The sequence below is a fragment of the Aspergillus oryzae genome, chromosome 5, assembly GCF_000184455.2.
Source record: "Aspergillus oryzae RIB40 DNA, chromosome 5".
NCBI lineage: Eukaryota > Fungi > Ascomycota > Eurotiomycetes > Eurotiales > Aspergillaceae > Aspergillus > Aspergillus oryzae.
Window position 1 is genome coordinate 1,935,350 of NC_036439.1, and position 14,400 is coordinate 1,949,749.

General features: G+C 50.4%; 3 protein-coding genes across 3 annotated transcripts; 1 reads left to right on the forward strand and 2 right to left on the reverse strand.

Moving 5' to 3' along the window:
• Positions 1–1,014: 1,014 nt before the first annotated feature.
• sec16 (COPII coat assembly protein SEC16) lies at positions 1,015–6,604 on the reverse strand (the record flags this gene model as incomplete). The annotated part of the gene is made up of 2 exons (XM_001822978.3): positions 1,015–1,589; positions 1,648–6,604. 2 exons carry the CDS (start codon positions 6,602–6,604, stop codon positions 1,015–1,017), a joined length of 5,532 nt encoding a protein of 1,843 aa, XP_001823030.1.
• A 1,106-nt stretch (positions 6,605–7,710) lies between these two features.
• Positions 7,711–11,567, forward strand: AO090701000148 (aminophospholipid-translocating P4-type ATPase NEO1; the record flags this gene model as incomplete). Its single annotated transcript, XM_001822977.3, has 2 exons — positions 7,711–9,544; positions 9,598–11,567. 2 exons carry the CDS (start codon positions 7,711–7,713, stop codon positions 11,565–11,567), a joined length of 3,804 nt encoding a protein of 1,267 aa, XP_001823029.1.
• Positions 11,568–12,565: 998 nt separating this feature from the next.
• Positions 12,566–14,163, reverse strand: AO090701000147 (putative MFS sugar transporter; the record flags this gene model as incomplete). Its single annotated transcript, XM_023237452.1, has 2 exons — positions 12,566–13,659; positions 13,716–14,163. The coding sequence occupies 2 exons, from the start codon at positions 14,161–14,163 to the stop codon at positions 12,566–12,568; spliced, it is 1,542 nt and encodes a 513-aa protein (XP_023092013.1).
• Between the last annotated feature and the right edge of the window lie 237 nt (positions 14,164–14,400).

Consider the following 14,400-nt stretch of genomic DNA (forward strand, 5'->3'; position numbering starts at 1 on the left):
CGCTGAAGCTGGCCATCGCTACGGATGCCCTGCGCATTTCGAGTGTCTGGACGGACCTGGTAAACCCGTCGCTGGATCCGGGGCAGCTCTCTCAGACGGAAATTGAGCAGCTGCCTAGTGAGCGGATGAGAGCTATAAGTGATGATGATGAGGCTGGTTGGGCGAAGGTAAGAATTGACGGAAAGGATTGGGGGAGGGTGCTGAGTGTTGGGCGATTGAGTCCTAAGGTCGTTGCATGTAAGTTGGGGACAGTGCTCACAACTGTGATTTGAGCACCTTGCTGACTCGGTTGGCTTGCGTACAGGTTTTATCCATGAGACGGCTTTGATCCTCTACGTTTACCTTCCGGGGAGCTGGAACGGAGAGGATTCTTGTTTGACGGTGAGTTGTTTTCCAGTCGACGTAGTGCTGGTGGAAGTTGAAGCTGACAGGGACAGTATTATATCAATTCTTACGTGGCCTGAGTAAAGTTACTGGGTTTAGATTATGACGGTGCTACGGTCTGTATGCAAACGTACGCGCAATATACACGCACACAACACTGAGCGTTAGAAGGTCGAAATTATTATAATACTATTAAAATGTTCAAATAATAAAACTTTCATGTCCCGTGAATCTCCAGGCAGCAGAAAGCCTTCGACCGAAGACCTCCACATCACTCAATGCCAAATTTAGGGATCTCAAATGGATAGAAACGTAAGCAAAACAGTCATCAAAGGGGGGGAATAAGGGGAAGCAATAAGCATTGCATAAGGTGCATATGCATATACTATTTATTGTACACGGGAATATATTGATCATGCAGAGGGGTTGTAAAGAAGAATGTGTTCCTCATCGAGGCAACACACTATGCAAGACTTTTGTGCAGTGGGGTAGAAGAATTCTATAGCACACGCAAGCCGTATAAGCTTCACGATGTGCAAAGAGTAACGTGGGGCCGGGAATTAGGAAAATCGTAAGACATGATCACACAAAAGAAAAGATAAAGACCCCGCATCTAGTAGGCTGGTCAGCTTATTTCGCCATCACATCGACATATCGGCCCTTCTTCCGTCCCTTGGCAGATGTGCCCTTGCGCGCCTGTGGTGCTCCAAGAAGGTCATCTATGGAGCTGGCATTACTCAACGATGTTGCAGGGCGAGGAGGAGGGGGCAAAGACGAGCCTATTGGTGGCGTGGGCATGGCTGCACTAGTAGAGGCTGACCGAGCAGTGCCTAGCATAGGTGGGGGAGCAGCAAGCGAGGGTGGCGCTGGGCTACTGGATAGTGACGGAGGAGCACCTGCAGACGATGGAGGTCTACTATCCAGTCCCAAACCCATGCTTGCCGCAGGCGGTGCGGTGCTGCCACTAGCACTTCTGCTAGGAGCTGACGCTTTGGGTGGCGGCGGTGTGCCACGCGATACACTGGCGCTATTCGGATCTTTCTTGTTGACCCATTTCTTCAACTCCTTATCATAATAGAAAGAGTTTTCCTCGCCAAGTTTGGCACGGATAGGTCCCCCTGAGTTGTTGTTGTTGTCGTTCTCCTTCTTTGCTCCTCCAAACCAACCACCAAACCATGATTTCTTCGCTGCAGGAGGTCTCTTGGCTGTGCACGGCAAGATCAGTAACATGTCCAAGGATGAACATCAGAGGAAAGAACTTACCATCAGCTTCTGCAGCTTTTCTGAAGGCCTCATCGGCTTCGCGGTCTTTGCGTGCCTTTTCGGCCTTCTGAATAGCGGCTGCACGCGCCGCAAGGTCATCATCATCATCATCGTCCATGAAGGACTTCTTCTTTTTTAGTACATCTTGATGGGTGGGCTCTTCCGTGGTATCCAATGCAGGAGCTGCGCTAATTTCGACGGAAGGCGGTTCATAGCCACCACCGGCACCGGGCGGAACGTAGCCGGCCATGCTGGATGCAGGCACTGTCGCCGAACTTTGATCCAGAGGTTCGCCAAAGGACTCATTAGCAGGGGGTTGATAGGGTGAAATATTCACAGGAGATCCTTGCATTGGGGCAGGTTCGACGGGGTAGGGCTGAGGGGCTGAATCTTCCACAACAGGCGCCAGAGGCATATACGATGCTTGAGGGGGAGTAGATTGATAGCCAGCGGCAGATGGAGACCCGTAAAGTGGGCCACCTTGATACATACTACTTTCAACAGGTGTCGATGGTTCTTGGGAGCCTCGTCGTTGCCCAAACGGGAACCCGAACGACGATGATCTCTGAGAATCAAGGGATGATCTTCCCCGATATTGTTCAGGGGAAGAGTTGGGGACGTATTGGTTGCCAGGTTGATACCGCGAAGGACCACTGCCTGGAACTGACTGGGCTGCGGGCAAAGAGTAGGGCCCAAAGTCCGACACTGATGGCGATCGACTGACGGTTGGAGTGCCGGAAAACTTAGCAAATGGCCCAATATCTCCGTCTCCAGCTTTCCCGGAACCCGTCGAGGCGGCGTCGCTATCTTCACCAGCAACGAAACTGTTGAACTTGGCCCACATTGAGCCAGAAACCTTCTCCATGCTTGGTCTAGAGATCCAGGAAGACCCACTGTCACTGGTCGTTTGTCTCAAGCGCGCTGAGAGCTCGTCCACTCCGAAAAGCAGGTGTTGGTTGTGATAGCCGGATGGCTTTGTAGTTGCGTTTAGAGCTGCTGTAATGGCATCGACGTACTGCAAAGCCTCCGATTTGCGACCATGCTCTGCAAGAGAGCAAGCATGGATGAGCTTGAATGCCAACAGATGTGGTAATGTAGACGTAGGAGAGCCCGCCAAGACTGAAACCGCGTATTCATATGCTTCAGTGAGCAAGATTGCATCGTCATCCTGCAACACGTTCAAGGGTAAATGCTGGTGGTCGGCTCCCAGTAAAACTATACTCGTTTGTGGGTCATCCGCACCGCCAAATACCGCGGCTCGTGAAAACATAAAACAAATATGAGCAGCTTCCGTCCGACCGTATGATAACAGCAGCCGACCAAGGGCCAACAGGGCCTTGTGGTCTTCGGGACTGCGGTTGCTTAAAACTAGTCCCAACGTATCCCTCCAGCTATCCAGACCTTCAAGGGCATTTTTAGACGGCCCTTGTCCGCCAACCTTACTGACCATCTGGAAGCCCGCTCTTGCCGACGGGGGAACAAGCTCATCAACGCTTTCATCAACATTCCCAGCGAAGATTTCATAGAGCGCTGCGAGTGACTCCGAGTTACCAGTCGTAGATTTGACTTCACGTCTGACAAATTCTTGAACGACCTGCTTCCAGACAGACCTATCGAGGGTTGAGGCTATTACCATAGCATGACCCCAGAGACGATTGTCCACGGCATCCCAAACAGCTTTCTCCCGGTTGCCCACGAGAAGGCTGTTGCGAATGCTCTCTAGTGACTGACTGTCAGTAGCATCTGATTGGGAAGGGGCATTCAGTGGCGGCAGAGCATTGAAGGCTGGGAGGTTGACTCCGGAAGTCGACTCAGGCTCTGAATTTTGCAGGTGAGGAAATATAATGTAGCGTAAAGACTTCTCTACCTCAGCTGACCCTTCCAAGACACCATCGTGTTCTACCAACGCACGAACAATCTTCCACAGTAATATCTTCTCATCATGCCGTTTCGAAGACTCAGGATGTAATTGAGCTGCTTCAGAGATGCCCTCATTTTCAAAGGCCGCAATTTTACTCGAAAGCCAGGCAACTAGGTCCTTCTTTTTGGACTTGTTCTTGAGTGGGCCTGGGTGCTGCACAATACCTTCAGTGATAGGCACCCAATCGTTGGCTGAAAATATCTTCACTTCTCCTGGGGTAGACTTGATTTTTGGCGCGGCTTGACCAGCAGCATATCGAGGTACATGCTTAGGGAAACAGGACGTTATAGAGCCACCGAATCCAAACTTGACAATTGGGGCGCCCTTCCATCGCTCAAGCGGGTCCAGTTCCTGTCCATCATTCGGTGGGATGAACTCAAGTGGCTGTGATGGGACACGGTTATGGATAGAAATCTGAGACGGTGCGTAGGGGTTGGCGGACTTCGTTGGGGAAGCAGGAGCATGAACCGAAGCAGGCCGCTGTAAAGAATCCGAAGGGACAGATAATCCTGGAGCCGACGCCTGTTGGCTAGGAGATTGAGTTTGTGACCTGCGAGGCGGAACAAATTGAGCGTCACCAGTAGGAGGCACAACTGCCGGCGGAGGACTAGCCATAGGGGCAACGCGCTTTGAAAATTCGTTTATATACGCTGGAGGAGCATATGGATTTCTCGGAGGTGAGGTGGGCTGAATGGCTGCCGACACGTTTTCAGGGACGGCCGTCACAGCAGCCGAACCTGCAGCTCCAACGGGAGCTGTGATAGAATTAGAAACATCCTGCTGATTCGGACGCGGCTGCATACCGTTGGGAGCATAGCTAGATGCTGATTCTGGGGCGGATCGAATAGCAAGGCCCTCTGGCGGTTGGTATGAGACTTTTTCGTGATGAGCTAACGGACTTGAGGTTCGTGGTTGGAACGGCAAAACAGCTCCTTGACTAGAGACGCTAGATGGCTGAGAAGCATACCGGGTGCGAGGTGGTGCAGGAGCAGCGGATTGAGGTGGTGCAGGAGAATATCTGGGTGCCGATGGAGGTTTGGTTCCAGGTTGTAAAGTAGGTGGTTTGGGCGAGTATCGTGACGCTGCGCTAGGCGCTGCCGGGGCACCTGGAGCACCGGGACCCAATAGATTTGCATACGGATCTAAGCGTTCTGGCTGTTGCAACTGAGTTTGAGACCCGACACTACCACTATCCTGCGGAGGAGGAGAGAGACTAGCGTATGGGTTCGCCGGGGGCGGCGGCGGCGGCTGGGAGTGAGACGGTGGAGACGTCACTATATTAGCAGTAGGCGTATAGCGTCCCGAGCTCGCGGGCCGGGATCTTGGCCGAGGGGGTGGCAAAGGTAGTTCTTCATAGAAGTTCTTGGGTGTCGTGACAGCTGGAACTGTCGATGGTGCCGGAGGTGGAGTAGGGACCCCTGGCGCATTGGTAGGAGGCACTGGGATGCTGCTACTCCGAGGTGGTGGTGGCATGCTACCAGGCTGCGCGACGACCGGTTTGTGGGTGACTACGGGCTTGCGAGGACGAGTGAGATCATCTGGCAGGTCGTAGGGTGACTTGTAGCCTTCTTTAGAGCGTTCTGCGAAGCTCTCCGCTCTCTTTGTGGTAGGCCGCGGTTGGGCCGGGGGCGCAAAATAGTCTTGCATTGGAGCGGCACTTGATTGAGGAGCAATGCCTGGTATCCCCTGTAGTAAATCGGATGTGGATGGCTGATGTGGCGTGTAGCTAGTGGGTTGTGCCTGAGGTCGTGCTGAGCTCTGCGGAGTACCGAAAGGACTGCTAAGGGTTGCTTGGGTCGTTTCGTGAACACTCCCATTCGGGTTCTGAGGAAGTGACTCCTGACCATTGTTCGGGCCCTTGCCGATCTCATCTTCCAGGAGCAAATCGTCATCGTCATCAAGCGCTGCTTGCCACCTAGCAGCTAAGTCATCTTCTGTGCTCTTCTCAGGCTGGTCATCAGATAGTTCTGCCTGCCACTTTGCAGCCAAATCATCGTCAGAAAGATCTTCCTTGACTTGGTTCTCTGATGCAGCTGCCGCCAGGATATTGTTAAACTCTTGAGCTGTTGAGGATGCGGGGCTGACCGGGGAGTCGGGGGAAGCGTCAAGGGAGCCGATGACCTGTGTGGTGCTCTTGCGAGTAATAGGGGGGGATGGTACTCCCTCATTTGGTACAGATCCTTGGACCTCATTGAAGAATGCTCCACCTTCATCGTCACCGTCATCCTCGAAAATTTTATCAATCTGACTCTCTTCCTTCATAGAAGGCTGGACTGGCGACTCAACAGTATTATCTAGCAACGGGACACCCTCCTCATATCTCGATTCTGTTTCTGGTGGGATATAAATTGGTTTAGTTTGAGTTTTCAGCTGATTGAAGAAGTCGTCTCCGGCATCACCATTTGTAGGGCTTCCCCAAAAGTCCTGGTTATCGTCATTCACAAATTCGTTGGTAGTCTGACGGTCACCACTGTCAACCTGTTCATTGAACCAAGAAGCTGCGTCATTATCCTCACGACGCTCTGTAGTGTCATGTTCTGCTGGAGAAGGTTCGTCCATCATATAATCAGGCGCTGCGGTATCGTGAGACCCGTTCGCGTCGCTCCCAAAAGCAGCCCCCAAAGTAGGCGCGCTTTCCTCAGAAGTCTCGATAACATGAGGCTCATCGGAGATTGTTTGAGACAACTCCTGACCATGATCTGGGGCATCTTCCTGCGCGGAATTTTCTGCAGTGTTCTTTTGGGCATTCTCTTGGTTCAAGACTTGCTCAGCGTACACCGGAGTATCTGAGTCCAATACGGCCGGGACGGCTGTAGACTGAACGTTAACAGAAGCATCGGTATCCGGGGATGTAGAGCTGCTATGCAAGTCGTTCTCTTGGATAACCGCCTCGGAGGGTTTGAGCTCGGCGGCAGATTCTGTCATTGAATCTTTCGAGACCTGTGTTAGGTCGTCCGAGACAGGCGCATTTGAGGGCACACCATCCTCCGATCTGAGGGCCGGATGCCAGGCTGCCGATACCTCATTATGAGCCATGTTTGCTGAATATGAGATCTAATTCGGCGGTAAAATGTCAGCTTTTTATAGCTCGCATGACACGTTTTCAAAGGCGCTCACCCTGAAAGGACCGACGAGGCAAAATGGCAACGGCGTAGAATTATTTAATTAGTAACACATGAAATAAGAAATGTACACAGGTTGCGTTGAAGGGAATTAATTCATCACAAGAAATTAGAAAAAACAAAGACTCATGGCTGCATATCCAGGAAGAACAACAATCACGACTTTGGGGAATCCAACAGCTGATGGATTCCGTGACGGACTTCCGGATTCTCTCTTATGATACTCCAACTAGTTAACTATTATTGACCTATCGGACCCTTGGGACGCGCCCGTCATCCGGGGCGGGCGATTAATGTTCCCAGGCGGAAGGGCCACCTATTCCGTTTTCAGGGTCACGTGGATGCGTCGCTGTGCAGCAACTGATTGTCATCTTAATTAGTCGTAGTCCATATAGTGGGTATTGATGCACAATTAACTCTCAAAATAAATGTAAAATTTTATGCACGGTAAGCATTCAGTCGGCCATCATGGAGTACTAGCCACAATTACAATCTCCCAGTAATAATTATTATGCCCTTCCGAAAATCAATCGACGCAAGCCAGTGGTCCTATAATCTTAACCATCCAATTACTCTGTAGCCCACCTATGACATCGCTGTTTCACAACACACCCCATTTATTGATGCGCCACAATTAGTACACGTCTCCTGCGACCATCCAATCATGTGATTGGACACCTCTCACTGCTGCCCTTCCTGACTAAGGTATTAACATCCCCATACTCTAGGCCACCATCACTCGAGATTACGAACGCCCTTGCTCTTGACAATAACAGACACAAATATAACTCCCGGTACGGAGTACCTCTCCATTCATTTTTGCGCCCACTCTGATAACCACACCGCCGACATTTTGCGCAACCAAACCCCCGAATATTCCTTACCGCATCAACAATGGTCCTGCTGAAAAGTCTTGGATGCAACTCGACGTGACATGATATCATTTGCTAGTGCAGGAGCTTGAGGACTGCTCCCCTGGATGTGGGGACTTACACCGCATTTGTCTGTGATCTGTTCATCATGCCTTCATCATCCGATTACTTAAACCCCAAGGCCCGAGCCAGCATTGCTGATGATTCTGGCTCGGACGACGATCTTGACCTGGAGGAGCTCGATCCAACTTCGGCAACAATTCACTCCCCACGTTCAACAGACGAATCAACGAGACCAAGGGACCATGGACCAGGGATTGCGCTGAGGAATTTGCGCTTGGGCGTAAGAGACCGAGTGTGGGGCCGGAATCAATCCGGGACGTACAGGGGATCGGAGGACATGGATCGTTTGCTCGAAGATCGAGACGACGACGGCCTGCGAAGGTCCCACGCGAGCTCTCACAATTATACCGATGACAATGCGCCCCTGCTGGAGGAAGGTCGACATGAGTCCGGTCGCTCGTTTCCGGACAACGAGCGGGTGCTGCACAGGAATCGTCGATTCCGATTTCCGGGTGCTAACATAGCAAGTTTGTTCTTTGGCTCTTCGGCGTCAACTGAGAGTGAAACTGTGATTGCGAAGCCTCCCCGCGATGTTTTTGTAGGGCAGGTACAAAGGTCTAAATACCCGCCAAATATCGTTTCGAATGCAAAATATACCCCATGGAGTTTCTTGCCCCGTACATTGTACAACGAATTCTCGTTCTTTTTCAACATCTACTTCCTCCTTGTCGCGCTTTCACAGATTATTCCCGTGCTTCGAATAGGCTATATGTCCTCTTATATCGCGCCATTGGCGTTCGTCGTTTCCATATCTCTAGGAAAAGAAGCTTTGGATGATATCGGTCGACGGCGAAGGGACGCAGAGGCGAATGCAGAGGAGTTTTCTGTTCTAGCATTCGATAAGCCTCTTGAGAGGCAAACGTTATCTGCGCGTGGCGATGTTAACTCCGAGATTGCAAATGCCATCCAAGTTACTAAGAAATCTCGAGACCTGAAAGTTGGCGATGTCTTGAAAATTCGAAAGAACCAACGGCTTCCTGCCGATGTTGTGATCCTGAAAAGTGTCTCGAATGATACGGCTCACCAGGACACCGTGACGGAACTATCCTCAGATCTTATACAGGCGGACCAAAGTTTAGGACCGCCTACGGCGGAGTCTAGCTCGCGTACTGCAGCAGAAACGACAAACACATCGTCGACTAGCGATACGTTCATACGCACAGATCAACTGGACGGTGAAACGGACTGGAAACTACGTCTACCATCAGTACTATCGCAAAATCTTCCACTTCTGGACCTCTCCCGGTTGAAAGTTACTGCAAGTGCACCGGATAAAAGCGTAAATGATTTTGTGGGTACTATTGAGTTAGGGCCTCCTGTCGGATTCTACGACCCCCACGTTGATAAGACAGATGGCGATAATTCGGGGAACGAAGGAGTTCAATCCAAATCTGCTCCGCTGACAATTGATAACACGGCCTGGGCTAATACTGTCCTTGCATCAAATACGATAACATATGCCGTCATTATCTATACTGGCTCACAGACGCGAGCGGCACTTTCAACATCCCCATCTCGCTCCAAAGTAGGGCTGTTGGAGTATGAAATTAACAACCTGACCAAAATTCTATGCGTCTTGACCCTCGCCCTGTCGATTATTCTGGTCGCCTTGGAAGGATTTCAGCCAACGAACGATAAAGAGTGGTATGTTGCGATTATGATCTATCTCATTCTCTTCTCTACGATTATCCCCATGAGCTTGCGTGTCAACTTGGATATGGCCAAGTCGGTGTACGGTCGTTTCATTGAGCGAGACAAGGATATACCTGGCACCGTTGTAAGAACAAGCACAATACCTGAGGATCTCGGTAGAATTGAGTACCTGTTGTCGGACAAGACAGGAACTCTGACCCAGAACGGTATGTTCCTCTCCCTTCTTTGTATAAAACTATTGGTCAACTGATTTGGGCAGAAATGGAGTTGAAGAAGATCCATGTTGGAACTGTGTCATATGCAAACGACGCTATGGAGGAGGTGGCCTCGTATGTCAGACAAAGCTTTTCTGGTAGCTCATTGACCACTCCTTCAACGCCTTTTGGAACTCAAACAGGGCTTGGGGCAGCTCCCCGCACGCGGAGAGAAATAGGTTCGCGTGTCAGGGATGTGATCCTCGCTCTTGCTCTGTGCCACAATGTTACGCCGACAACAGATGACGAAGATGGCGTGAAAGTAACAAACTACCAGGCCTCTTCGCCGGATGAAATTGCCATTGTCAGGTACACCGAGGAGGTTGGGCTCAAACTGGCCTATCGTGACCGTCAGACGATAGTTCTCGAGTCTACGCACACTCGAAGCGTTGTTGTACGTGCTCGCATACTTGAGATTTTCCCTTTCACTTCCGATAGCAAACGTATGGGCATTATCGTACAATTTGAGACAGATGGTGGGATATTAGAATCTCCCAAACAAGGGCCCGAGATCTGGTTTTATCAAAAGGGTGCAGACACGGTTATGACCTCGATCGTTGCAGCAAACGATTGGCTTGATGAGGAAACTGCCAACATGGCTCGAGAGGGCCTGCGAACTCTGGTTGTGGGAAGGAAACGGCTTTCCTTGCAGCAGTACCAGGAATTCGATGTGAAGTACAAGCAAGCGTCGCTTGCTCTCCAAGGACGGGATATCGGGATGGCCAAGGTCATCAGCGAGTATCTTGAACGAGACCTGGAACTCCTTGGGGTGACTGGGGTCGAAGACCGTTTGCAAAGGGACGTTAAGCCATCACTAGAACTTCTCCGCAACGCTGGAATAAAAATCTGGATGTTGACGGGTGACAAGGTGGAGACAGCACGTTGTGTGGCTATTTCTGCGAAACTAGTTGCCAGAGGACAGTACATTCATACTGTCGCCAAAGTCAAAGACAAATCGACTGCCCAGGAAGCTCTGGATTTCCTGCGTAACAAAACTGACTGTTGCCTGCTTATTGATGGCGAATCTCTCGCTCTCATGCTTGGTCAATTCCGGTCAGCGTTCATATCAGTTGCAGTCCTGTTGCCCGCTGTTGTTGCGTGTCGATGTTCCCCAACTCAGAAAGCCGAGGTTGCGGACTTGATCCGTCAGCATACCAAAAAGCGAGTCTGCTGCATAGGAGATGGTGGCAACGATGTGTCCATGATTCAGTCGGCTGATGTGGGAATTGGTATCGTTGGTAAAGAAGGACGCCAGGCTTCCCTTGCAGCAGATTTCAGCATTACGCAGTTTCACCACCTCACCAAGCTCCTGGTCTGGCACGGACGCAATTCCTACAAGCGGTCTGCCAAGTTAGCACAGTTTATCATGCATCGCGGTCTCATCATCAGCGCCTGTCAGACCATGTACAGCATTGCCAGTCACTTTGATCCCAAGGGTCTCTTTATCAACTGGCTTATGGTCGGCTATGCTACCGTTTACACCAACGCCCCCGTCTTCTCCCTAGTCTTTGATCGTGACGTTGACGAGCACCTCGCCAATCTCTACCCCGAACTGTACAAAGAACTCAAATCCGGCCGCAGTCTAAGTTATCGCTCTTTCTTCACCTGGGTCCTGATCTCCGTATACCAGGGGGCCATAATCCAAGGCCTCTCCCAGATCCTCCTAGACACAATCGCAGGACCCCGGCTCATCAGCGTATCATTCACAGCCCTGGTGATCAACGAACTTCTAATGGTCGCCATCGCCATAACTACCTGGCACCCCGTAATGATCTTCTGTCTCCTAGGCACAGCCCTCCTGTACGCTGCCAGCGTCCCCTTCCTAGGCGAATACTTCGACTTGCAGTACGTGATCACCGTGGATTGGGTCTGGCGTGTTGTCGCCGTGGTCGCCGTGGCCATCATCCCCGTCTGGGCTGGAAAGTTGATTCAACGATCCTGGCATCCTCCGAGTTATCGGAAAGTGAGGGGCTAGCTTAATCATATTATCCTCTTACTTGCCTTCCTGACTTGATTCTGTTTCCTACTAACCTCTACCACCACCACCCTATCTTTCTCGCATGTGATAAGAATATTCCATCGGTTGAAATGTGTTTTGAGCGGGCGCTTTTCATTTGTGATATCTATTGTATGCCTGTAATAAGCATTTCTTTTGATATTGCCGCTGAGGCACTGTCATGGTTGATATATAGCATTTTAGAATTTCACTGGTTTACTTACTTGTGCCTACTTTTCTCAGGAATCTGCAGGGCCTTGCCTTCATGGTTAATCGTATAACAGAAAGCAACCTCGGTCTCGTGCGTTCAAACGATGCACCATTCTTTTCCGTATGAAAAGGCTGAGCTACTAGATAATGATATGAGGACTTTCAAGTAAGGTATATATTGTGTTAAGAATGACTTCTTTTTCTTAGCAGACGAGATCGCCGATTGCTAAGACTTACTCCCCGCGGTAACATGTCTATATCGTGGCATTAAATCGAGTTCATAGAACTAGTCTATATAATCTAGCAAGCACCGAGCCCTTGAGGGGAGTTGAAATACGGCCACAGTATAAAGGCAGAGTCCTGGAACACTTACTAATGGTGTCTGAAAATATCTAAATACTACACTTTTAGACTACGTAAGGTATAGTGAGCACTTACCCTAAACGCCACCTTATAATTAAAAGTCTCGGGTTACCGTTTTAATATTGTTATTTTGAAATAATATTGTCACCAGAAAGGGTCCAAGGTACTTTGATGCTTCATTTGAGAGAAGGGTTGTTTTACTACATATATTAATAACCAAGAGGTCAATGCCTGCTGCGGATAGTAACTCCCCAGACATGCAAAACATAACATGATGCATACAGATCATAACACAGCATTGCTCATCACCTTTGCTTCTGAATCGTTGAAGAAGAGAGATATCCCCGGTGGCGTATACCACAGCCCCAGGCAGATTAAGATAAAGAACAGGTCTCCTGTCGAGACTAGGGGCTGAACACTTTCTTGAACCGGAAATGGGAGAGATCCCGGATGATCTGCGCAGTGCTCTTCATGTTCTCCTTGACGATATATGACGTGGGCTTGGAGAACAGCTCGTCGATCTCTTCCAGAGACTTGTTCTTCGTTTCTGGCATGAAGATGACCTGGTAGACCCAGCCGATTGCGGCGATGCCACCGTAGAAGCCCAATGTGAGACCGATACGGGTCATAGATTTCATCATAGCGGTGAAGTTGTATGTGACGATGAACGAGCATAGGAAAAGGTTGGCGTCGGCAGTAGTCATACCATAACTACGAAGGTAGGTGGGGAACACCTCGGATGGGATAACCCAGGTCAGACAAGCGTATGAGCCAAAGAAACCCATGTAGAGAATGATGCCGGTGAGGTAGACGCCCTGGGCGGCCACTGGGTTTCGTTCGGGATTGATTTGATAACCCACGCCAACCAAAACAAGACCAATAAAGAAACACGGCAGCATGGTATTGGCCCAGTAACGCCGACCGAATTTCTCCATGTACATGACCGCCGGGATTGTGCCGATCAGCAAAGAACCACCACCCACAAGCGACATGAAGACACTGTTGCGCTTGTCGAACCCGATATTTTCCATAAGAGTACCCATGTAGTACATTACGGCGTTGACACCCGTTAGCTGGCCGAGGACAATCATGATGTTGGCGTAGACCATGGCGCGGCGAGCACGTGGATTGGTAAAGAAGTCCATCCAGGCGTACTTCTTGGTGTGCTGCTGCTCCTCGTTTTCCGACTCCACCGACTGGCGCATACCTAAGAACTCACTCTTGGCATCGATATCCTCGAAGCCACGGATCTTTTTCCAAACACCATATGCTTCCACCGGCTTGTTCTTGTGCATCAAGAAACGAGGACTTTCAGGCAGGAAAAGCATTCCGACAAGAAGGATGGTTGAGAAGACCAGGGATGAGCCAAGAATATAGCGCCAGTTGCCCTTGACATCCAGGAAGATGGCCGCAACCGCATAGCCAAGGACCTCGCCCAGAGCAATGTTTAGCTGATACAGCGAGACCAGGTTACCACGAATCCGTGATGGGACTGTAACTGTAAGCGGATGGAACCAGACTGCAACGGGACAAGGCATAATTTTGGTTACATACCACATTCAGCAACATAAACCGGAACGGTACCACCCTCCAAACCAACACCCATACCTAGAATGAAACGGCCCGCAAACATCATGCCAAAGTTGACCGCGCCGGCCTCCAAAGCAGCACCAATGGTGTAGAGGATGCACGATACGATAATAGCCATACGACGGCCCAAGTACTCGTTGGCCGGAGAAAGAATTAGCGCACCACCCACGGCACCCAGCGGCATACCGGCATTAACCAAGCTGGCGCGCGAGTCAGACAAGTGCAGGTCATCGGGCATGTAGAGGTTGGCACCACTGATCAAGGACTGGTCCAGGCCGGAGAGCAAACCTCCCAGGGAGGCAAATGCGACTAGGATATAAGTAAAGTAGGCCGGGTTGGGCAGCGCGAGCTCGAAGCGCGACTTCTTCAATTCACGCAGTTGATTCTCTAGCTGTTGGAGTTCCATATCCATGGCAGCCTCGTCAAAGGCGGCGGTGCCCTTGGAGTCTTGGAGGATATCATCCATCTCCACGGCGGTAGCATCCTTGTGGTCATCATGGGAGGCCTCAACATCCTTTAAGGACCCCATGATGGAGGTTGATGAATATCGTTGGAAATACTCAGGGAGGGGTATAAACTTATAATACAAGGGAGGTATTTATGGTATAATCAACCGATGGATCAACAAGAGTCCCTCGAGTTCTAGAGG